At 41.5% G+C, this 27002-nt stretch overlaps 1 protein-coding gene across 3 annotated transcripts in view; it reads left to right on the top strand.

The window, feature by feature from the left end:
- Positions 1–974: 974 nt before the first annotated feature.
- LOC110505137 (follistatin-related protein 5) overlaps positions 975–27002 on the top strand; it is a 163590-nt gene continuing 137562 nt past the window's right edge. For 2 of the 3 annotated variants that reach the window (XM_021584135.2, XM_021584134.2), the window contains exons 1-2: positions 975–1338; positions 14908–15058. In XM_021584135.2, coding sequence (XP_021439810.1) covers positions 1316–1338; positions 14908–15058 — 174 coding nt within the window. In that variant the 5' untranslated portion in view covers positions 975–1315. The remainder of the gene's footprint in view (positions 1339–14907; positions 15059–27002) is intronic. The other variant, XM_021584136.2, reaches the window with a different exon arrangement.

The raw sequence follows: 27002 nt of genomic DNA, 5'->3' as shown, positions 1-27002 counted from the left end.
TGCCCCACTGTATATATGTGACACTTCCTGCAAATAACATAGCTCTTTTGGCATGAATATTGACCATGTTTGGTGACTTAAAAGAAATGTGTATTTTAATATGCCTGTATGCCTAAGCCTTCTTAGCCTGGAATTCAAACAGAATTGTTCTGTTTCATTACTGTTTCAAGATGGTTAAGGTTCCAGGCTTAAAAGGTGATACACGGTCAATCTGCCTCTGCATTGGCCGTGCAGAATTTACGGTGATATGGACTCTGCAAGAGTCAGGGTATTCATACTTGCGCTTCGCCAAGCAGTGCAGAGCTGTTGTGAAGGAAGTTGTCAAGGAGTTTGTGTTAATGCAGGACCTCCCGCCCTCCCCTACCGTCATCCAATCATGTCAATGCGAAGATATACATAGCTCTCTCCACATTGTTTCAACATTTGAAAGGCGCACTGCGATGAGTTACAGAGCTCAATTTGGCCTCTGCGTGCCTCCAGGTGCTTCACAATTGCGTCACACCATCCATAAGGTGCCTCCGACCACATTTTAGGATCAAGCGTAAATTGTCTCTTACCCTATCAATGTATTGGAGATGAATTCAGCTTAATTTACATTGAAGAGGTTATGTGTGCTTAGTAGAATAAAATGAAAGAATATGCCTTTATGACACTGTTCAGTTTATAAAAGGAAAGAAAAGTTGAACCAGCTGATAATGTGTATATCGATGAAAACAGATTATTGCATTGGTATGTATTTGGAGGACCACCATATTTGTCATAACCTTGTCTGTTCGTGGATGACGCTTGCTTGCAGGACTTGATTGACGGATTTCAGTGACTCAAAATTCTAAACAGTGGGAAGGGTGACATTCGACAGCCCCCAACTCTTTTCATCTCAGTCAAGGACAATTCATTCCAGTGGATGGGATCAGTCGAGGCAGATTGTTTATCTTCACTTTCGCGCTGGAGATTACTGCTGGGCTTTTGATTGGTTATTCCTGTGACTGTATGTAAATCGGATCCGGACGCATCCAGTAGGTGGTGGCTTGTGCTTCAGTGGCACAGGAGACGATCCAGAGAGGTTAGACCCGCAGCTTCTAACGGAGCTGTCCACTCCTCTGGTGGTGCTGAACGTCAGAGATTCGCTCTTCGTAGCCTACCCGATGGTTGATGGTATTCGAAAAGGATTTACAGACTTCACGTTTACAAACTTATAGGCAGGCTATTGTGTGGATGTCGAGTTACAATCGGTGGATTTGATCGGACCAGTTTGACATATAGTTGTTGTGAACTACTGTTTAAAAAAACAATCTCGTTCGGATTATCCTTCTGGATGGTTTGCGTCTGGACATACAGGTAAAACACAATATACATAGATATTCATAGTGTTTCTATTGTTAAATAACACAAGTAAAAGGTGGAATGTGAATAGAAAAACAAACCATATTCCACTGAAAGTGCACCTTCCATAAAAGTGTTTCATTTAGCATCGAACTGCAGTTTAATCGACATCAAAGACAAATCCCTCCGTACAACTCTTCTCCATCACCGGAAACATGTAATTTTATTCAAAGCATATATGTATCGGGGTTGTCATTTAGTTTACTTACTTGATAAAGCTAAGCTATGCTTTCTGAACTGTAGGCAATACAACTGCATCAGTTGATGGCAATGAAGTTGCGAGTGGAGTGCATGCTTTTTGTAAGTGCGCTATAGGTGACTGCGCTGCTAGAATGCCGTGATGAGTAGCCTAGTTCTGAAACGAAATCAATATGTTTGGGAATGAATATATATATATATATATTTGGGAATGGCAGGGACGCTCCACTCCGGTGCCTAGTATTTAGTATTTAGCGTGTTATTCTTTAGCAGGCAAATCCTTGTTACACTGTTAGCGGCGGAAGGATTACGGGATACTCGAGTTTTTTTCCACCCGCTCTCTCTCTGCGCGTGACTCGTTTGGCTTTATAGAGACTGCGATGGACATTCATTTTATTTGTAAATTCTCCGCTACTCTGAATGGCTGTGTACTGTATCTTCTCGAGCGTAGATGTAGGACTTTAGTCCCGTTAAGTCTTCAAGTCCGACTGGATAGTGTTATCGATTTGAATAAACTCCTACATTTTTTTAAAACTCTGAAATTGAATTCAAATTGACTATTTGTTGATAAATGGGTTGATTGGAGAAAATCTAACCAATGTGTTTTTGTATTGTCTGGCAGACCTAATGACCCCTTTTACTTCTCTCAGGCCCCTTGCGATCCAAACTTGAAGATAACAGTCGTTAGAAACCTTCCATGTGAGATGTACCTTGATTCACATTCATCTGAAGGTGCTGAACATGGAGAACTTGCGTTCAACAGTCCCTCAACCAGTTGGGCTATTACTATTCAAGCATCGCCCATGCTGTCCACTCACCCTGTATCGATTCGATTTTTTTAAACATCAGAGGGGAACAACACCTCTTCTGTCTAAATCCGAGAGAATTTGACACACACACACACACGTTGACATAAAAATGCTGAGGCACACACACACACGTTGACATAAAAAAGCCAAGGCATTGATGGAATCCCCACAATACATTTCTCAGTAGACCGGCATAACCTGCAATAACAACGAAAATGCATATTTTACAATAAAAATGGAGTGACTGATACCCCATAAATCCATTGGAAATGGCACTATATGTAAATGGCTAAACGCCGACGTTCTGTACATTACCTTGGAAATAATGGATGACGCAGCGGGACAAGGCGGAGCCAAGTCCTTTTTCGGAGTTTATATTTCCAGGGTAACGTACAGAACCGAGGCGTTTCACCCGCTTATACCAAAGTTGCCAAAGAAAACAATATGAAAGTACACATTTACCGCTATCATTTAAAAAAAAAGCTAATTCATACTTTCTCATCAAACCCAGTCGTTTGTTCGATTAGTTCGATATTTATGGACGCAACCCATTTGTTCGTTATTTATGTCCCGTTGCCATGCTCAGTGGCAACCTAGTGGTTCTGGGCCGACTCCGGCTGAGAGTCGGGGCATTTGGATGAGAGTCAGACTCGGCCGACGTCATGTGGCCGGAGTCTGGGCAGCCTTCGGCAGTATTATTTATGGCTACTATGAGGGGATTGAGCTAGGGCCGATTCCGGTCTGAGTTGTCTGGCCCAAATGTATTACTTGGGGCTCGGGCCGATTCCGGTGTGAGTTATCTGGCCCAAATGTATAACTTGGTGTTTTGGCTGATTGTGGTTACTCTCCGGCAGATGATTACACGGGCTGCTTTATATATTTAACATTTCATTACTTATTTATTTTTCCATACTTTGTAATTGCTTTTGTGATCAAAAAAACAAAAACAAACATTAAATTCTTTAAGAGTCCTGTTTAAGTAGTATTTTAGTATTTTGATACTTTGTGCAGGGAAATTGATTAGCATTAAACTTTGGATGGGGCCAACTGAGTTCAGCAGCTGTCTAAGACGCGGCATCGCAGCCAGCACGATACCAGTGCTGGCTGCTACTGGGAGACACATGAAACGATGCACAATTGGCCCAGCATCGTCCAGCTTAGGGGAGGATTTGGCCGGCCGGGATGTCCTTGTCCCATTGTGCTGTAGCGACTCCTGTGGCGGGCCAGGCGAATGACCGTGTCAGCGGTGTACGGTATTTCATCTGACACATTGTTCATCCGACACATTGGTGCTGCTGGCTTCTGGGTTAAGCATGCATTGTGTCAAGAAGCAGTGTGGCTTGGCGGGGCTGTGTTTGAGGAGGCATGGCTCTCGACCTTCACCCCTCCCGAGGCTGTACGGGAGTTGCAGCGATGGGACAAGACAATTGGATATGACGAAAAGAGGGTAAAAAATAAATAAATACAATAAAACATTTTTGGGGTGGATGGGTATAATTTGTATGTATAAAATGTATAATAGTAATATTTTAAATTACTAAATCGGGTCATTTTGTATACATTTATTTAAAATAGCATGGGGCCGCTTTTGGGGGGATTCCAGGTAGACGGCTGAATTCCGGTAGAAGGAAATTGCCCAATGTATATTCTGGGCCGATTCTGGGCAGTTATTCATTTTATTTCCGGGCCGAGTCCGACACCCGATTCAATCAGTTCCGGCCCGCCGGAAGAGGGCCACTTCTGGGCCGATTCCTCATTGCTAGCTGGGAACGTATCCCTTGTTTGCTAGCTAGCCAGCTAGCTATGGCCAACACGTTCACGATCTCTGCAGCCAGAATAACAGCAAAGTAGCCGTTTCTATTGACATTCATTTTGAGACATCCATAACAATGCCTGATTTTGCCTGGCATAGCTAGAAAAGTTTGCCTTCTCGCCAGGACACCCGACAGTGTTCATTACGAGGAGATCGCACTGCATATCAAACACTAGGCTAGAAGCCTGCTAAATAGTTTGTTGATAGCAAACCTGCCAAAATGGCTACCGAATTAAAAAATACCACTTGCTGAAAACAGCTGGTGAAACTAGAAACATGGGAGGATTTGACAGCATAGCTTCACTTGTGTCATGACTGCAACATTAGGGAGCAGAGAAATTCATGTTCATCACTTACAATGTTACATCATCAGATGCTCCAAAAAGATGTCTCTGCAAAAACAAATCAATCCTAGCTAGCTAGCAAAGTTTTTCCTCCTTGGATCTGCGTTTACAATGTCTCCAATTTCAGTTTGTGTAGTTGTTGGTTTAGCTTTTTGTAACTTTGTAGCAAGTATGGTCTGCATGTGTAGGCACATATTGCGTCATGATTGCAAGGTGTCCCGATATCTTTTCCAACGGTCCCGTTATCTGGTTTTAATTTATGTCCATTCTAGAAAGCACTTCTTCCCGATCAGAAATGAGTATTCAACAATGCTGTGGTATAAGAATAATAAGAATATATGATAGCTAGGCCACACTGAATCCCATGCATTACAAACAGACATGAATACTTTATCTGGGCATGTTAATGCCTGGTTTAATAAACCAACCAAAACTGCAAGCCTCACCATCTGCCACTCCAGGCAGACTCAACCAAACGATTTTGAGCCCAGGTGTGATTACAAAACCTTTCAGCCAAACATTATCCAACTCAGTAGGACATTTTCTATTTGAAAGAGGCATTTTTCACACGTTTTATTTTCCGACCTAAATGTACCCAATTAAATTTGTTTAGCAACAGGTATGAGATTGTGCCGGGGGAAAAGGTTCTCATATTAACGGAACAGCAGGAATTAATGTGCACTCCGCCTCTCATTACAATGACTTCAAGCACCCTGGGGACCGAATCGACGCGTGCTCATTTGCTAGACAAAGTGGCTCATTTCTTTCTGTCCTATTGTTACAATTTAAAAAGAACGATCCTAGATCAGCACTTCTATTTTGAAATGTATGAATACAGCCCCTGGAAAATGGATTAAGATTAGATTGAGATTAGAGAGCAGACAGAGGTACTCTGGCAATGTGTTGCACATATATTGGTGTTGGAAAGGTAATGGATGAAATATGAATGGAATACCACAGTGTTGGAGTAAACGTTTTGTAAATACTTGTATAATACTGTACCCTGATCCTCAATGCTTAATCTGTCTGGGAAACATGCCAAAGTGTTTAGGTTTGAGGGGTTAGGGGTCAATTGGGAATTTAGCACTTGTTGTGATTGATTGCAGCAGAGTCCTCAGTTCTAGTCATGTCTGGCAAATCTACGTTAGTGCACAGCGGGTTGGGACAGGCGTTTGGGTTTGATTTGAGATTCACCACTATTCATGGCTATAGCTATTTTATGGGCTGTGAGAAATATCTTATCGACTTTGAATGGCTTTGTCTCCATTAGGTCTATGATACCAGTGAACACACAGACAGTGGGCTAGTCTAGCCTAATATTGCTAATGTAGCACAAATAGAGGGGTAGCTACAGACGAGGGCGTTTACAATCTCGTTAACATGTTAGCACTTAGCTTAGTGAGTGATTAGGAACCCAATTGTAATAGTATGGTTCAATATTTCTTGTTTTTTATTTAAAGTGCACTTCATTGTGGCACAGCAATGCTATATGCCCATAGTGTGGATTTTTGCCATTTTGCCTGAATCTCAGCCATGGCAAAATGCTTTCATTAGTGTAACAGTATCGCCATTTGAAAGATACATTACGGATGTAAACGTGACATGTATAATATAGGCGCTCAAGCTGTTTGCTGTGGGCAGTACTGTCACGTGTACTCCCTCTCCGGCCTCTAGGTCATCAGGCTGCTGTCACCATCTTCAAGCGCACCAGCGCCTCACGACACTCACCTGGACTACATCCTATCCTTGATGGACTTCCCTATATCTGTCTCTCCCCTTGGTTCTTTCCTCAGGTGTTATTGATTCAGTTTTATGTCGGTGCATTGTTTGTGTTTCGTGTTTATTGTTTTGTTTCTTTATTAGAAAAGTCACTCCCTGTACTTGCTTCCCGACTCTCAGCCCGCTCGTTATAAGGGCCGTGTCTTTAACGCTGTGGGGTTGATCCTTCTGGTCTTAAAGACAGATGGTCAGGTCACTTATCTAGTTCATCAACAGGGTGGTTGAGGGTTAACGGTTTAACGAGTTATCACAAGCTCGCCCACTGTAGCTGTGTGGTAATCCTGTGTGTACAGCAGAGTGTGTGTGTGCGCGCGTGTGTGTGTGTGTGTGTGTTCATGTCAACGTATGTGAGGTTACGGGGGTTGAGATCAAAACACTAAGTGTTATTGTCTTTGTGGGTTGCTCTCTGGTTATTATGTGGGAGGAGTCTGCCCATGCATTGCACTTTAATGGACACACAGGTCACAGTTTGCCCCACATCACAGCATGGGCCAAGTGTGGCCACATTGTTCTGGTCCTCCTTAGATAACATCGCTGTGTTAATGTAATGTTGTGTAGCAATTGAGGAAAGCCCTGCTTCTATTGCCCTGAGATTTCACATTCGTTTCATTGTCCAGTTCTTCAGTTCTTCTCTCAGCTATAGTTATAGAGAGAATGTCATGGGATTTTCTTGTATCTACAGTACAATATTTAAGTGATAATGCCGGAGAAGTTGGTGTTTGGAGGATATATTGGCACGGGTTTTTTTTTTTTTTTACCTTTATTTAACCAGGCAAGTCAGTTAAGAACAAATTCTTATTTTCAATGACGGCCTAGGAACAGTGGGTTAACTGCCTGTTCAGGGGCAGAACGACAGATTTGTACCTTGTCAGCTCGGGGATTTGAACTTGCAACCTTCCGGTTACCCGGTTACTTCCGGTTACTAGCCCAATGCTCTAACCACTAGGCTACCCTGCCGCCAATATATCCCCCATAATGCTTCTCAGGCATTATCACTTATACAACGGGTTACCACCATATTCAAATAATGATTGACATATTTTAATGAAAAACTTTATTTTGATTCGTTTATTCATACTGTTTCATCCTTCCACAAGATATAGTCCCAACACAAATCTAGGGCTTGTATCCAGGCTGGCTGGACGTTCTTTCTATCAGTTTGGTTGCTAGAGTCGCGACCCAGTCTTTTGTTCTAAATGCTCCATTTGTCACACTGGCTGGAAATGTTCTTATCCCTTGCTTACTAGCTAGCCAACTATGGATAACTTATAGTCACGTCAAAAAGTGCAGCCAGAATAACAGCAAAGTAGCTGCATTTTTCGTTTGTTTAAGCTGTTCTAGAGACATTTATTTGGATACATCCATAACAATGAGCTAATGAGGCTCGATTTCACCTGGTATAGAAAATGGGCTCACTCGTCAAGACACTGTTGTTCAGAGGAGCTAGCCAACAACACAACTAACACAATCACTTCAATCTGAAGCTGGAAAGACTGCAAACCAACTGCACTTTGTTTCATTTGACCTTTTTTTCAATTGACATTTCTTTGTATATATCCATAAAAATGATACCAGCTGATTCATGATTTAGAGTGACTGAGAAACGCTGCCTGCTTGTCTGTCTCGTCCTGACTCCCTTCACGTTCATTACTATGGGACAGTTGGAGATCGAATGTCAGAGAGACAGACAGCAAGGTTTATACAAATCTCTGCTGTTGAAAACTCAATGTTAGTCTAAAATAAATTTGAGATAATGTCTAGATTCATTTTATAGTGGTGATGAAGTTTATAAATTGCTTGGCTGGGCTGATGAGATGGTGGATTGCGCGGTCAAATGGAACAGAGTAAATAGGCATTTTAATATAATAGATTTAGACGGTGGTAACTTGTGGAATAGGCACCGGCTGGAATGCTGTTTTAACCAATCAGCATTCAGGATTAGAACCACCATTGTATAAATGAGCATAGATGATTGCAACGATCCCACTGGAGGCGTGACATACATTCATTCCTTTGATACATGGATTGTTATTGTTCCCAAGGCCAGTGACTGAAAACGTTATTACAGGTGGTTGTCCAAAGCCAGTTGAATAATGCAACACTCTCTGAGGATAAATTGGGTTACATTTGAATAATTAATAGCAAGTCATTGATCACAGTGTAAGACCAAGAAAAGGTAGACTTGCTAGATCAAAGAAAGACTGCCAGTCTGGTCGTACACTGAGGGGAACACACCTTGTTGGATGTTCTCGAAAATGATTAGCTAGAAACCTTTGAAAAGCGCCCGGGCTTGGAAGTCCCACTGAGAGCAAAGCAGACAGCTAACTTGGAAAACACTGGAGACTCATTACAGTGCAATGAGTGACCAGCTGAACTCTCTTTTACCTTTTAACTCCTACAGGCTATGAGGCAGCCATATTGTTTTTGTCTTTTTTCGCCCACTTGTCACCAACAAAACCCTTTGTCTCTCAAAAAGCAAACCATGGAGAGTTTTATTATTCTAAATGGCTTGTAGTGCATTCATATCCAGTGCCATAAAGTATAATGAGACTTCTAGTACATTGAATGGTGCTTTTATAAAAAATTGAATTGACGGTAATGCCTTGCTGATGCATTCTGCTGGTGGTGCTGAGAGCTGAGAGACAGTCACTGCTGAGCCTCTCAATCATTGAAATCCCACATTTCATTTTCAAGTGTTTATCTTCTCAGGATATGGACTTCCTAGGATGATTTATAAGGGATTACGTTTTAAGAGTGATTTAGTTCGGAGGGCTTTGTCGCCACAGTGTTACGTGTTGATGTGATCTAAGCATTCCTCTGTGCTGGTTTATTTGAATACATTTGACATTTTAGTAATTTAGCAGACACTCTTATCCCAGAGCGACATACAATTTCTGCATTCATGTTAAGATAAAGATATGTGGCACTACCACACATCACAGTCATAGTACGTAGATGTTTCCTCAAAGTAGCTATCAGCAAAGTCAGAACTTGTAAGGGGGGAAAAAGTCAAGTACGAGTGTTCGTTTTTATTTTACTTGGAGAATAGAGGGTAACTTTAGTTCATGTAAGGATACTGTAAATAGTTTGAAAACAGTTAAATTTATCTGTAAGAATGTTTTTGTTTTGTATGTGCAGTTGATAGAAGGCTGGCTTTCTTGAAAGACAGACTGATAGGCATGCCAGCCAGCCGTGTGCGCACACACACACACACACACACACACACACACACACACACACACACACACACACACACACACACACACACACACACACACACACACACACACACACACACCAAGGGATTTAGGGGGAAAGATACAACACACAAAGCATAAGTTCAAAGCTCAATGGGATCACATTTAATTGGGATGGATACCTGAATGAAACCAGATAGCAGCCTCATAAAAAGGATTTGGGATAATAAATAATTCTGATGCAACATGTAGACGACAAATGTACACAAGGGCCTAACTCCTCGCTCATTTGTTATCTGATGGTGCGAGCGTGCGCCGGTGTTATCCGCCTGGCTCATCTGTTATCTGGTGGGGCGAGTGTGCGCCGGCGTTATCCGCCTGGCTCATCTGTCATCTGGTGGGGCGAGCGTGCGCCGGCGTTATCCGCTTGGCTCATCTGTCATCTGGTGGGGCAAGCGTGCTCCGGTGTTATCCACCTGGCTCATCTGTTATCTGGTGGGGGCGAGCGTGCTCCGGTGTTATCCGCCTGGCTCACCTGTTATCTGGTGGGGGCGAGGGTGCGCCGGTGTTATCCGCCTGGCTCATCTGTTATCTGGTGGGGGCGAGCATGCTCCGGTGTTATCCGCCTGGCTCATCTGTTATCTGGTGGGGGCGAGCGTGCTCCGGTGTTATCCGCCTGGCTCACCTGTTATCTGGTGGGGGCGAGCGTGCGCCGATGTTATCCACCTGGCATTTGGAAGATGTGTTCCTTGTGTAATGAGTCAGGGATATTTATCAGCTGTTCGGTGTCCACTTTAGGACACCCTAAGCCCTAGCCCCTCAGAGGGTGAGAACTTTTTCGTGAAGGTTAAGGCCTTTTAGGACATCCTTGGCCTCAAGCCTCACGGCTAACCCCTCACAAAGGTTGGTGAGAGGGCGAGCGTGCAACGCTGTTCCATCCATCGGGCATTTGGAGGCTTTGTTCCTCACAAGGAGGGGTGAGGCATGAGGCTGGAGGTTGAGGGTGTCCTACATCTGTCCCTAGGCCAGGATTAGTCTTCTGGTTCCTCTCTTATCCTTTTAAGATGGGCACGTGACCAAGAGTTTACATGGCTTCGGTCATGTGACCATTGCTAGACTTACTGGAAAGACATTGATAATTGCCCTCTAGGTAGAGGGGGAAGAAAAATAATAAATAAATATGTTTTATTGTCACATACACCAGCTACGTAGGTGCAGTAAAATGTGTTGTTTTACAGGGTCAGACATAGTGGTATGGTGTCCCTGGAGCAAATTAGGCATAAGTGCCTTCCTCTAGACCACATCGACAGATTTTTCACCTCGTCGGCTCGGGTATTCAAGCCAGTGACGTTTTGGTTACTGGCCCAACACTCTAACCGCTAGGCTACCTGCCACCCTCAGGGATAGTCTATATGTGTCTATGTCCCCAATTGAAAATAATACTACAGTTTATAATAGAATACTACATTACTTACTATAGAATTAAGGTAGTAAACTGCAGTATACTGTAGAACACTATACTGCACACTGTAGTATCCCAAGATCATGTGTATTACTTACTATAGAATGTTGTACTATACTGTAGAATACTATAGTAAATACTACTTTATTATCCCCCAAAAATACACTGTAGTAAATACTACAGTAATGTCTGCAAAAACACTACACTTTTTTTTAAACTATAGTGAATACTATACAGTATACAGTATTTAATTTGGATATACCCTTCACATTCCCCTCACCCTTATCTCGATTTGTGCAACTCATAAGAGAGACACATACATGCGAAGTATAGATCATATTGTGTTCCAAACAGGTGATAGAAAGGAGCAGAAACGCTGGGCTTGGAAATGTTACATTTGAGTTCCGTCAGTGTAGTTTTCTTGATGCCGTATGAGGGAGGCAACACAAACCACTTAATGCAGTGTCTGATGAAGATCAGAGAAGGATTGTACCTTCGATGTAACGTGGGACCATAACTATTGAGAGTTGTTTCGTCTTCTGCAGCATCAAAACGTTATAATTACACCGTTTAAAACATCCCAGATGTGCCCTCCGTCATGTTCAGATTACTGACAATCTAAAGGCTGCAACTGGGCCGAATCCGCATTAGTTGTCAGAGAATGCGAGTCAGGCTTTGAAAGCAACACATCCCACGAGAGGGACACTATTTCTACCCATAGAGTCAAATAAACATCTGTTGTCATGTCCATGGAAATTAATAGTTTCCAAGTAACAATGACATGTCGACATGGAAATGTTCTATTTTACTCCGCAATGCTTTTTATTTTTGGAAATATATTGAGATATTTGAGGCTCATGTTTTTTCCATATGTAGTCAGGGGGACACATTGGTATTGGTGTAGACTTCCCATAGGAACCATGCATACATTGCCTAGAGGCTGCAATTTGCAACACATGATCTATCTCTCAAGTATATGGTATGTGGCAAAGTAATTATGCTAAGCAGCCATATGAGTTATATATGTTCTGTGTGTTCTGACGGGTGGAGTGTGAGGAATATGAAATGAAGGAACAGACAATTTGCAGGTAGGCTAAATGAAATCATTGGGTTTCCGATGTGAAGTAGGTTTGCTGATAGACACACAAGAGAAGGGACAAGTTTGGGCACCATAATCGGGAAATATAATACTTTTTTCCCCCACATCTGTGAATATCAGTGGGTTTATTGTCTGTCTTCTATGTGTAGGTTGTTAGGAGAGAGAACAAGACACCAAAATAAGCTCAACTCCTGTGAGAGTTACAAAGTTAAGAGCACAGCGGTAGGGCAAAAGGCTCTGTGTTGCTTTGAAACTGAAGGATCTAGGCTACAATGCAGTCGGGCAGACGGCAGTAAGAGAAGTGCCATGATAACTTTCGGAAAGAAGACGTGGGATATTGTTTGTGTGGCAGACACACAGCACAGCAGATGTTTCCAATGTGGAAGACGTCTTGGAGACAGACAGCAGTAACTCCAACCCGGAAATTGATCCACACAGAAATACTGCTGAGCATGCTTAAAGAGGTCTGCTTTTGCACCTGGGGGTTTGCATCTGTTTAAATTGAGTTTAAACGTTCGAAAATATGAGTGGGGAGGAGTAGGAGTGTAGAGCACTGGAACTGGGCAACTTATTTTCCTGGTCTGGTCACATGGTCAAGAAATTCTCTCTAGTCATCACACAAAGCACAACCATAGCATAGCTGCACATGTAGATCAACATAGACTCATAAACATGTAGTATATGAAGTCAGGTTCACTTAGAAGGCAATCCGCCTCTTTGTATTTAACTAGGCAGGTCAGTTAAGAAGATAGTCTTATTTACAATGACGGCCTACACCGGCCAATTGTGCGCCACCCTACGGGACTCCCAATCACAGCTGGTTATGATACAGCCTGGATTTGAACCAGGGTGACTGTAGTGACACCTCAGGCACCGAGATGCAGTGCCTTTGACCGCTGCGCCACTCGGCAGCCCAGCTCTTAGTAATGTCGGCGGAAGATAACCTCCCTCTGTGTTTTACAAGTCTCAAACCGCATGTGCCATACCGCCCCTTTCAGTCTCTCTCCCTTTGCTCCCCACGCAAACACCCACTGCTCTGAAGCCTTGTGATGCTGTCTCTCAAATGCAGCCCCCTTGGTTGATTTAAAAGCAGATGTGGGTTTTACTTGAAAAGGTTTGCACTTCGTTTGCCATCTTTGTGGAAGAAATCAAATGTTAATGAAGTTGGGACAGCTGTACTTTCATTGGGCATAAAAAGAAACATAAGTGATCTTATTCAAACCCAAGCCCTCTAACAAATGTATTGGTTCAAGTCAGGAATACACTTGATATTATACTGCACAAACCAGTGGCGTACAACAAGAATGATCCATACTGCCATGATGATTCATTTATTATATCAATGAATCCTCTAACCAGCAACCACAGTATTACCATATCATCACTAAGTTATGAGTATCAAGGGATATACAGGCTTACGCAACATATTATGACATTGGTGGCAGATGAAGTGAGTCTCCCCCACAATCATTTATTATTATCATTGTATATTGATGTATGTTCTCCACTGCAAAACATGACAGTAGGAAAATAAATATACGTTCACAATGATATGCCTCAGTCTGTGACACAAGATCCAAAATAAATGCCGTTCCATTTAACAATTCGACACCAGTGGGAAACAGTAGATTTTGATGCCACTGGCAGACCTAGACCTGGGTTCAAATACTATTTAAATCTTTCATATACTTTTAGCGTTTTCTTTAGCCTGCCTGGAGTGTCATATGGGTGGGGTTTACACTGGCTACTGTTCTAGTGGTTCCATTGCACCAGACAAGCTAAGTCAAGCCCAACTAATGTATTCAAAATGATCTCACATAGTATTTGAACCCAGATCTGCTCTGTCCTCAAACAACAGAGAAAGAGTGGCATCGTCAGCACAGGGACCAGCAAGTGCAGAGGAAGCCAACAAGTCACAGGCACACAGTATGAACACTTCCTTGTCTTACTACAGCCGATTTTGGTGACACATTGTTTTTGTGAATTTGACCCTTCACCTATGGGAACAAGCACTGCCAGTGTTGTCGAGATATGTCTACTACTCAGAGCAACCGGAGAGCGGGGTCACACCCATGATGTCAGTTGTCCTACGCTTGCGGTGTGAGGAGGACTTTAAAGCAGAAAAAGGAGAGGCGGAATTGTAGACCGGTGACTCCAACGCCTGTTGTCTTTCTATGTTTCCTGCATTATCTGGCCCACAGAAATGGCTTTTTAAGGAAATGATGACTGTTTCTCAATGATGTTTGTTTAATTGGCGCCGTGCCAAGGTCGAACTTGTTTTCACACCGTGTAATGGATAATTGAAGGAGAGTTATATTCAGTGTGGCGTTATTGCTTTAAAAGATAGGAGCCCTTTTCCAGTGTGAGGTATTCACTGCCACTATACCTTTATGTAAATAGCATTTGGATGTAACTGATGAAAAGGATTGAATTAAGCCATACTTTCTGTCTCACAGTTGAGTTGATTGTATTGGAAGTTGTACTGCTGTACAGCTACCTAATTAATGTTTAATTAATGCAAAATCACCGCCTTAATGATCCTAATACATCGACTCCTTTGCCTTCCTTTATCTTTACTTTCTCTTGATGCCCATTTCCATTTAATTGATTCCAAAGCAGATCTGATCTTTTGTTGCTGATTGTGAGGCACTTATTGATAGCATTAGTTTAAACCAATGACAGATTTGTAGTGTCCATTTTCTACGCTAATAGCCCCTTGGTTAATGTATGGTCTCAGCCCCCCAACTGATATTGAACTGTAGCCACGTCGAAGGGCTCTGCCGAACTGCTCACTATTTTTTTTCATTTTTTTATTGTTGACAGGAACAGACCAATGAGGACATCCAGATGGTGCTCGCTGGCGTTCTTGTTGGGAGTGGTCTCCCTCGGAGTGGGAGTCATTGAGGGGAGACCGGGCAAGGAGGAGGGATTCGGTCCGCCACCGTATCGACCTGTCATGAGGTTCCGACATAAGGTATTGATTTCCTTCCTCTTCCATTAGCCTTTTCGTAACAAGAGATCTCTGCAGCGTTGCCAATTATGAAGCTAATCACAATGGAGTTTTCCCAGAGTGCATCGAGCAACTTTGTTAAAACGTTTTTTTTCAGGCTCACAAAAATACAGTGATTTATTACTGGTGTTTTGCCAGGGAGACTTGAGCATCAAGTTAACATAACATTTTGAAATTTAGCGGAGGAGAAGGGGAAGTTATCAAAGGGGGCATTAAATGCTAAAAGTGAATTGGCTTTTTAGAAAAACGTACAAGTTGAAAGTGTAATTGAACATTTATCGTCTCGACAGCGCAGGCCTAGCTCTGCAAGCACAATCAGATTCCAAGAAAAAAGTATTTCCAAAGCACTAACAAGCTTTCTCTCTCCCCCACTCTCTCTTTCATACTTACAAAGACGAGGGTTGTGCGATATCCATATTACGTAATAGATCAATTATGTCCAATTGTAATGGATTATACTTTGGCAAAGGAAACCGTTTGATGGGCACACACACTCTCTTTTGTCTGCAGGCATTTGTGTGTGTGTGTGTGTGTGTTTCCCCCCAACACACATTTACTGTAAATCCCCCATGCATTGGAATACACTCTCCTCAGCCTCTCTGTAAGCACAGAGATAAAAACTTGCCCATTGATTTCCATATTATACCCCATTACTTTGAGCCAGTCTTCTGCCATCTCCAAATAGAGACTTTATCCTTTTTCTGCTTAGAGATTCTTTCAATTAGCTTAATTCATGTTGGCATGTGAATAAAAAAAAAAGAGAAACAATGGTCATTTTAAGCCCAGGATCAGTGTTGATTATGACATTGTGTGAGAGAGAACAAGAGTGAGAGAGAGAGAGAGAGAGAGGAAGTAGGAGGACAGATGGTGTGAACAGAACTTGAGACCGGCTAGTCGGCTACCCTGCGCCAGAGGCTGGAAACTGTCTGTAGACCGACTCGAAGGTCACATTGGCATGGGAATGTTTTAAAAAAAAGCCTAATATTGGCAATGTTTTCATTAATGTGGAACATGTTGTGTTCAGAGTGGCTTAGGAAAAATACAAGTATGGACAGTTCTGGGCATTGCTGTGCTGCTTTTTTTGAGACACAGTTATTTATAGAAGTGGTGCCAACGCATATGCAAATGCCTCTACATTTGTTACATTGATTTAGACAAGGTCACACGTGTATCTTCAAGTAGGAACGGACTCTAATCTACACTCTTCCAAAAAAAGGTGCTAAGCAGAACCATATTCTTTGGTTTGTCCCTGTAGTGGAACCCTTTTTGGTGCTGGTTAGAACCCTTTGCAGAGGGTTTTTACCTAAAACCCTCTATGAAGGGTTCTTCAAAGAACCCCCTGTAAATGGTTCTACCTAGAACTCTGAAGGGTTCTTCTCTATGAACGGTTCCACCAGACTTATTAGCCTTTAAAATGAAACTCTTTATGACAATACATTACATACAGTGCATTTGGAAAGTATTCAGACCCTGAACTTTTTCCACAATTTGCTACGTTACAGCCTTATACTAAAAGGGATTTTTTTCCCTCGTCAATCTTCACACAATACCCGATAATGACAAAGCAAACAGGTTTTTAGAAATGTCACATTTGTGACCGACCGACTCGATTCGGTCTTACGTAGCAACATTTTAAATTGTGTTTATTTTATTTTATATTGAATAAAAGTAGAATCAGCCCTATAAAATGGTATATCATACACTACAGTTGAGGAACAATGGGAAAGTAATTCTGCTTTGAAAGTTGATAAACTTGTAAACTCACTTCTGAGAAAATTAGCTCCACCCATCTCTTTAAGGATTCACATGTGAGACTATGTACTAAACAACTAATGATTTCAAGACTAAAGGCTGGTTTATACTATGGATGTGTTCGTAAATTTAATCTGGAGGGCAGAGAGTGTGCTCTGGGCGTTTCGTAAACGGTCTCGGAGCGTTCAGAGCGCACACTGGATGCTCTGGCTGAGGAGTAGAGTTGATCCGAGCGTACTGACCTAACAACAGCAGTCGAGCACCCAAGCTAACTGGCTATCGTTGGCTAGCTTGCTAGCTACTCCCAGACACAAATGAGAGAACAGCTCACTCTGACCATTTTACTCGCCCTAGCAGAGCTGGTTAGGCTGCTTTTTTAAAATGTTATTCAGAGCGTTGGTGACTGCAACGGTGCTGCTGGCAACAATTGAATTTCTTTTTTTTGCCAGCTTTTACTGACACCGGCCATATTCAACAGGTTTTGAGCGTTAGTAAATTCGTCAGTTATTCTGCGCTCTGGCACACTCAGACGAGAGTGCTCTGAAAAGGGAGTAGATAAAGCTATCTGTTGCAGTGACATTATAAATATTCTCTTGAAAAATCTTTCAATGTCCATTTATTTTCTAAAGCAAGCAGTGTATATTTTCCTACACTCTTAAAAATAAAGGTGGAAGTTGGATCCAAATAAAGTTTTTAAGAACGATTCCTTTATGGGATCCATTTTATAGTCTCTGAAGAACCATAAATGGGATGGTTCTTTGAAGAACCCTACACAAATCCAAAGCCAGAAATGTTTTGGTCCTCCAGGCCCGGAATTGAATCGCCCTGCTGTAGGCTTTAAAGCAGCAATCAGTAGTTAAAACCAAAACAAAGTGCCGCCCCACCCCTGTTTTGGTAAAAAGCTGAGGGGTGAGGCTGGTGAAATTAAACCACTCACAAATTCATAGGTAGAGCTACGGATGCGAGGACTGACAGAACATTATATAGATAGTTTGAACCATGTTTTGAGGCTGTACAGTGCATTCGGAAAGTACTCAGACCCCTTGACTTTTTCCACATTGTTACATTACAGCCGTATTCAAAAATGGATTCAATTATTCACACAATCTATACACAATACCCCATAATGACAAAGCAAAAAAAACATTTTTTTGTTGTTGACATTTTTGCAAATGTATTAAAAATAAAATACAGAAATGCCATATATGTCTATATAAGGTCCCACAGTTGACAGTGCATGTCAGAGCAAAAACCAAGCCGTGAGGTCGAAGGAATTGTCCGCAGAGCTCCGAGACAGGATTGTGTCGAGGCACAGATCTGGGGAACGGTAACAAAAAATTCATGCAGCATTGAAGGTCCCCAAGAACACAGTGGCCTCTTTCATTCTTAAATGAAATGTAGCAACTGCAGATTGCTCCTTTAAGCCTTATTTGCATATTTCTCAATTTTAGAGTTACCAGTACCACCCATGGCTGTGTTTGCTAGTGACAGAGACACGGTTGTTGCATGAACAAATTTTCACCAAATGAGATCGTAGTTTAATATGTTGTCATTAAAATGGTATTACTTAAGAGAATATTTTGAGGGCCTAGTTTTACCCTAACACAGTGTCTTGAAACACATAGTACAAGAATCCAGCCAAGAGTTTGGAAAACCAACATTTAGCATTTTTATTCACCTGAATTCAGAATTACTAGGACAAGAGACTACCTTAAACATCTCAACTGGAACAACCACTTCAGTAACGGGTGCAATAAAGTCCAAGTAACAGATTGTATTTTTTTTTTTTACAGTATATTCCAGTAGCAAAAGATGAATTATTAATCAATCAATGTAAATACAAAACATTGATATTGAAACTAACAATTCTAAAAATCTATCAGCAATAGAGCATGCTGGGAAATATGATAATGATGGGCGTGGTTTTGGTTCAACTCTGGTTATTAACGCCTATTTGCTGTGTGCTATGAAAGGAACACATCTTCAGGCCGTAGATGCCACGTCAAGAACCCCACACTTCACCCTAAGGTTCTTTATCTGGCAACAGTTCACCAAGGAACCTTAAGAGCTGAGGAAGAACCATTTAAGAACCTGTATTTTTTTTCAGTGTAGGTATACCACTTTAAACTGCGGGACATTAACTGCACTGGCCATATAATGACTTCATCAATCACGTTCTCAGCAGCAGGACTGAACAGCTTCTGCTCTGCTGTCTACTGCTCAGCACTCTCTTTCTCTGTCACCTGTCTGTCTCTCAGAATTAGGCTGTGGCTCATGCTAAACCATTGTGTAGTTTAGTGAGCTGCACATTATGATGATAAGCAGTACAGACTTGGTTTCAAATACTATTAATTTCAAATACTTTATGTTAAATTGAGCTCGCTTGGCTTAACGGAACTATTAGAGAAGTTCCACAAGAGCAAATCTCGACCCACCTGGCAGAAAGTCAGGCTAAAATTAATGTAGCTGAAAGATTTTAAATCGTATTCGAACCCAGGTCTGGTCAGTAGGACTTTCTATACTTTAGATAATGGCCCAATAACCAACCATTCATCCTGGACACTCCTTCAAATGTAATGAAATTTGATTTTTTTTAAAATATTCGGCTATGCATGCCTCTGGCGAAAACGAGTAAAGAAAAAATTCTTTGCAATAATCACAGATATTTTCTGGCTGGCAAACATAATAGGTCCCACATTTAATTTTCTCTGAAGGCCCAACTCCCTTATCACTTGGACACACAGGCTGGTGTAGATCACCAAGAGAGTACCACAAGGCTCAATGCTAGGCCCCACGCTCTTCTCAATTTACATCAACAACATAGCTCAGGCAGTAGGAAGCTCTCTCATCCATTTATATGCTGATGATACAGTCTTATACTCAGCTAGCCTCTCCCCATATTTTGTATTAAATGCTCTACAACAAAGCTTTCTTAGTGTTCAACAAGCGTTCTCTACCCTTAACCTTGTTCTGAACACCTCCAAAACAAAGGTAATGTGGTTTGGTAAGATGAATGCCCCTCCTCCCACAGGTGTTATTACTACCTCTGAGGGTTTAAAGCTTGAAGTAGTCACCTCATACAAGTACTTGGGAGTATGGCTAGACGTTGCACTTTCCTTCTCTCAGCACATATCAAAGCTGCAGGCTAAAGTTAAATCTAGACTTGGTTTCCTCTATCGTAATCACATCTCTTTTACCCCAGCTGCAAACTAACCCTGATTCAGATGACCCTCCTACCCATGCTAGATTACAGAGACAAAATTTATAGATCAGGTGCTCTCGAGCAGCTAGATGTTCTTTACCATTCGGCCATCAGATTTGCCACCAATGCTCCTTATAGGACACATCACTGCACTCTATACTCCTCTGTAAACTGGTCATGTCTATATACCCATCGTAAGACCCACTGGTTGATGCTTATTTATAAAACCCTCTTAGGCCTCACTCCCCTCTATCTGAGACATCTACTGTAGCCCTCGTTCTGCCAGTCACATTCTGTTAAAGGTCCCCAAAGCACACACATCCCTGTTCCTCTTTTCAGTTCGCTGTAGCTAGCGATTGGAACGAGCTGCAACAAACACTCAAATTGTAGTTTTATCTCAAACTCTTCATTCAAAGACTCAATCATGGACACTCTTACTGACAGTTGTGGCTGCTTTGTGTGATGTATTGTTGTCTCTACCTTCTTGCCCTTTGTGCTATTGTCTGTGCCCAATAATATTTGTACCATGTTTTGTGCTGCTATAATGTGGTGTTGCTACCATGCTGTGTTGTCATGTATTGCTGTCTTGCTATGTTGTTGTCTAAGGTTTCTCGTTATGTAGTGTTGTCTCTCTTGTTGTGATGTGTGTTTTGTCCTATATTTATATAGTATTTATTTTTTATTTTTTATCCAGGCCCATGGCCCTGCAGGAGGCCTTTTGCCTTTTGAAAGGCCGTCATTGTAAAAAATGATTTGTTCTTATTAACTGACTTACCTAGTTTAATAAAGGTTAAATCATTTAAAAAAAGATTCCATGTTAAAGTTGTCCCCGTGAGTGCAAATATCAAATCAAATTGTCACATGCGTCAAATACAACAGGTATACAACGGTAGACCTTACCGTTAAATGCATACTTACAAGCCCTTAACCAAACAATGCACTTCAAGAGTTAAGAAAATATTTACTAAATAAACTAAAGTTAAATATGTAATAAAAAGTAACACAATAAAATTACCTAACAATAACGAGACTATATACAGGGGGTACCGGTACCGAGTCAATGTGCGGGGGTACAGGTTAGTCGAGGTATTTTGTACATGTAGGTAGAGGTAAAGTGATTATGCATAGATAATAAACAGCAAGTGATAGCAGTGTAAAAACAAAGGGGGGAGGGTCAATGTAAATAGTCCGGGTGGCAAATTAAGTAATTGTTCAGCAGTCTTATAGCTTGGGGGTAGAAGCTGTTAAAGAGCCTTTTGGACCTAGACTCTCTTAGCAGTGAGAACAGTCTATGACTTGGGTGACTGGAGTCTTGGGCCTCCCTCTGACACCGCCTAGTATATACTGTTCGGTCCTGGATGGCAGGAAGATTGGCACCAGTGATGTATTGGGCCGAACACACTACCCTCGGTAGCATGTTACGGTCGGATGCCGAGCAGTTAACATACCAGGCGATTATGCAACTGGTCAGGATGCTCTTGATGACGACCTTTTGACGACCTGGGGACCCATGCCAAATCCTTTCAGTCTCCCGAGGGAGAAAATGTGTTGTCGTGCCCTGTGGGCACTATGGTGTTGAACGCTGAGCAGTAGTCAATGGACAGCATTCTCACATTGATGTTTCTTTTGTCCAGGTGGGAAAGGGCAGTGTGTAGTGCGATTGAGATTGCGATTGAGATCTGTGGATCTATTGGGGCGGTATGCCAATTGCAGTGGGTCTAGGGTTTCTGGGATGTTGGTGTTGATGTGAGTCATGACCAGCCTTTCAAAGCACTTCAGAGCTACCGACATGAGTGCTACAGGGTGGATTTTCATTTAGGCAGGTTACCTTTGCATTCTTGGTTACATGGACTATGGTGGTCTGCTTGAAACATGTAGGTATTACAGACTCGGTCAGGGAGAGGTTGAAAATGTCAGTGAAGACAATTGCCAATTGGTCCACACATGTTCTGAGCACATGCCCCGGTAATCCGTCTGGCCTGGCGGCCTTGTGAATATTGACCTGTTTAGAGGTCATGCTCACATTGAGCATGATCACACAGTCGTCCGGAACAGCTGGGGCTCTCATGTATGCTTCAGTGTTGCTTGCCTTGAAGCGAGCATGAATGGCAATTAGCTCATCTGGCAGGCTCACGTCACAGGGCAGCTCGCTGCTGGGTTCCCCTTTGTAGTTCGTAATAGTTTGCAAGCCCTTCCACATCCGACGAGCGTCAGAGCCGGTGTAGTTGGATTCAATCTTAGTCCTGTATTGACGCTTTGCATGTTTGATGGTTCGTCTGACGGCATAGTGGGATTTCTTATAAGTGTCCAGATTAGTGTCGCTCTCCTTGAAAGCAGCAGCTTTAGCTTGGTTCAGATGTTGCCTGTAATCCATGGCTTCTGGTTGGGATATGTACGTAGGTCACTGTGGGAACGACGTCATCGATGGACTTATTGATGAAGCCGGTGACTGAGGTGGTATACCTCTCAATGCCATTGGATGAATCACGGAATATATTCCAGTCTGTGCCAGCAAAACAGTCCTGTAGCGTAGCATTCGCATCAACTGACCACTTTTGTATTGAGTGAGTCACTGGTACTTCCTGCTTTAGTTTTTTGCTTGTAAGCAGGAATCAGGAGGATAGAATTATGGTCAGTAAATATGTTCTAGAGTGTTTTTCCCCCTCTGGTTGCGCATGTGACATGCTGGAATATGAATATTCAATGAGAGTGAGGAGTAAATTAGGCCCCGGACCTGTCTTACTTATGAAACTGATTGGAAGTATTTCTCTAGGATCCCTCCATTCTCGCAGTCATTTTTGGATTTTGTGGTGGACAACAATATGTAACCAAAACTATATGTTTAACAGCAGAGATGCATAATCTGCTTTTGCTGTGGAACAGATTCCAAGTATTCTCCCTATTCTCCACACTCATTTGAGGATTTTAGAACAATAGACAGTGCCCTCCATAATTATTGGGACCATGAAACTTTGGTTCTATACTCCAAACGTTTAGATTTGAAGTTGAACAATGACTATGAGGTAAATGAGCCAGCTTGAACCCCCCCCCCCCCCCCCATTTTAGGGCACCAAAATTATTGGTCCAAATTCACTTATTGTATGTGTATTAAAGTAGTACAAATCTAAATATTTGGTGCCATATTTATATCACACAATGACTACATCGAGCTTGTGACTTGATGGATGCATTTTCTGTTTGTTTTGATTGTGTTTCAAGTTATTTTGTGCCCAATAGAAATGACATTGAAGTGACATTTTGGAATCACTTTTATTGCAAATAAGAATAGAATATGTTTCTAAACACATGATATTTGTGCTTCTATAGTTATTCACAATGAATTCAGGATTATCCGTAATCATGGTGGCATCCGCATTAATGTAGAAGTGTTTAGAAACATATTCTATTTTATTTTACAATAAAGGCGACACCAAAATGACACAATACATTATTTACCCTTAATTTCTATTGTGCACAACATAATCTGAAACAAAACCAAAACAAACAGAAAATGCATCTAACAAATTTGTAAAGTCACAAGCAATGTTCCCTCTAAACTGTGGTGTGCAACTGCCGCTGTCAGCCCGCACAGAGAAGCATGAGATTGAATTTCCCCCTTAGTTAACACTATCAACGTTTCGCTCTACTGTAGGAATTGTGATCGAATCAACGCAATATTAGCCACATTCAATGTAACATACCGAAACAAAACGAACTATGCAAGACTTAGTATGCAAAACTAACTGTGCAAGATATTTTTTTGTAGGCAGAGCACATTGGAGGAGGATTCTTTTGCATTGACAGGCCTGCTCAAGCCCAAACTCTATGCAGACCGGTGCACCATAACCAATTAGATCTGCAGTAGGCCTAAATTCAAATAGTCATTGCCATATATGGATCTGTGCCATTCACTTTGAACTGGACTATGTTTAGGCTACAGTGTGAGCGGTTCAAGTAGATGGGCTTGTTCTGAAATCAGAGCGAGAGCTGCATATAGCTACTTCTGCACATTTGTTCATATTCTTTGCTAGTTAGTGAGTTATTAGCCCAGTTAGAGCATATTTCTATTCAACAATGGGCAGTGGTACTACTTAAGTAGTTTTCTGGGGGTATCTGTACTTTACTTTACTATTTATGTTTTTGCTAACATCAACTTTTACTTCACTACATTCCTAAAGAATATAGTGTACTTTTTACTCCATACATTTTGACACCCAAAAGTACTTTTTACATTTTGGTCCTCCCTAATGCCTCTGATCTGGCGGACTCACTAAACACAAATGCTTCAGTTGTAAATTATGTCTGAGTATTGGAGTGTGCCTCTGGCTATCTGCCAATAAATAAATAAATAAAATACAATTGAGCCCCCTGGTTTGCTTAATATAAGGAATTTGAAATGGTTTACACTTTTACTTTTGATACTTAAGTACCTTTCAGCAATTCCATTTACTCGTGATAGTTAAGTATATTTAAAACCAAATACTTTTAAAAACTTTTACTCAAGTTGTGTTTTACTGGGTGACTTTCACTTTTACTTGAGTCATTTTCTATTAAGGTATCTTTACTTTTACTCAAGTATGACAATTAAGTACTTATTCCACCACGGACAATGGGGGAGTGGTTGCTTCTAACAAGAGCACAACCATCTTTGAAAAGTTTCAGGTAAAGACCTTTTTATGTCTTAAAGGGGCGGTGTTGTATTTTGAGACGGTCTTGAATAAGCTAAGTAGCCAATAGGAAGAGTGTATTATCATTTGTCTAATTCTCTGTAATAATGGTATGGGAATCATAATGCATTTTACGAAGTGGTTTCTTGCATCAAACACAACATTTCCAGTCACCTCCTTGTCTGACGGACAAGTGGATAAACAGGCAAGTGTTTTTATTTTATTAGGCAAGTCAGTTAAGAACAAATTCTTATTTACAATGACAGCCTAGGAACAGTTAACTGCCATGTTCAGAACAATAGATGTTTACCTTGGCAGTTTGGGGATTTGATCTTGCAACCTTTCAGTTACTGGACCAATACTCTAACCACTAGATTACCTGTCGCCTCATAATGCATGTTTTTTTTTCAAACATCTCATAGGCCCACATTGAACATCACACATTGGCTGCTACTGTAGGCTGAATAATTAGAACAACTATTTCAACTTTAAAATGTTATGGGATGTGTTTTTCTCCATTGTTTTTCATGGTAGACCACTCTGGTAGGCCTACATAAGGCCTACATACTACTTGGCCATTGTTAAAACTGTAGTGTAAAGGTGGTTGTGCAGAAACTTTGCTCAGTGCCCAAATTTTTGAAGCATTGGTCACAAGCTTAATGTAGTCATTGCGTGCTATGAATATGGGACCAAATACTTAACTTTTGGCTACTTTAAGTGAATTTGTCCCAATACTTTTGACCCCTAAAATGGGGTTAAACGGTTCACTAAATAGGGATGGAAATACCCTCAAATGAAAGCTGACAGTCAGCACTTTAACCCCATAGTTATGGTTTGATTTCAAATCCAAACTTTTGGAGCATAGAGCCAAAAGAAGAACATAAATGCTTCACAGTCCCAATAATTACGGAGGCCACTGCATAATCACATCTATGTTAAGTTTAATATCGGCGAGACATTCTTCTCTGTTGTGGACTTGCCTTTTATTAATATAATATCCAATATGAGTTATGGCCGCAGTAGACGTGTAGAAGCTGAGTAGTAAAATGAATCTTGATCTGTTATGATAAATTAACCTATCGTTGCCAGAGTGGTGTACCCTATCCTCTGTATGCTGTGACTTTGTGCTGAGCGGGCCCAACATTGTCGCTATGACTTTCATTATACGGAACGTGATGCTAACACGCTAGATTAATTGCATCATTGATGCATATTGATGACACGATCCCACTCGGGAACATTTGTGTCAGAATTCTAAATGGGAATTATTTGTCGATTCATCATGTTGATGAAGTAGCAATACCGTAGTAGACAGTATACACGGGCTACCTTGTATTCGTTAATCACGGTGTTCGTACAGTTTTTTTGCGCTCTTCTACCTTGAATGTCATCAAGTTGGATTGGAATTGTCCTTTGAAGCTCAATTGAATTCTAAAGATCCAATTTTGCGCTCTGAAAGGATGTCACATATGAACAAAACCGTGAAGGCCACTCCAACAAGAACACTGGAAATACCCCCCTTACATGTTAATTCAAATTTCAGCCTTGTCAATGGTGACATAAGGCCTCTATAAATAGAGATTGGAGAGAGTTGGGTATAGGATCCCATCTCCATTATAATAAAGCAAAAGCCTACACACATAAGTGGGCGCAGGAATAAAACACTGGAGCAGCGTATCTGGTGTGCAAGATTTTCTTCTGTTATTATCCAGTCTTTTTTTTGGGCTCAGCACCAGTGGAGAAATGTAGAATTGGTGTGTATCACGCACAGTCTCTCCATTCTCTCCCTTTACTGACATCCACATATTGAATTACCCTGCGATGAGCACAACTCCATGATAAAACAGATTAGCTGGACTGTCGGTGATACTTTTGCTAAATAGAAAAGTAACTCTCACAAAAAGGAATGAATGTACTTTCCTCTCTGTTAAAATGCATGCATTAGCTAGGTGCCTTAATAATGGACACAGAGAAATGCCATTACAGCTTTTGCCTATCGTACAATTTGTCTTGTGGGGATAGAAAGGTAAGCTTGGTTTAGTTGTCCAACAGGTCTGTGAGAATATATGGCGCATTATAATAAATTCCTAACTCAAGTCTTTTTCATACACCTTGATGTTTGTCTTGTTGAGGTTAATTGTTTTGAGGGGAGTCAAGGACCATCCACACACAACCGCATGTCAAAGAGGTTCAATTTTCTTACAAAAGTGCACTTAACGTTATAATTGTTGTGTGGTGAGGTATTTGCATTGTATTGTAGGCCACAACAAGACGCAGCAAAGACCTT

This window comes from Oncorhynchus mykiss, chromosome 31, assembly GCF_013265735.2.
Source record: "Oncorhynchus mykiss isolate Arlee chromosome 31, USDA_OmykA_1.1, whole genome shotgun sequence".
NCBI lineage: Eukaryota > Metazoa > Chordata > Actinopteri > Salmoniformes > Salmonidae > Oncorhynchus > Oncorhynchus mykiss.
Note: the sequence above shows the minus strand (reverse complement) of the source record. Positions and strands in the feature narration are given on the sequence as shown.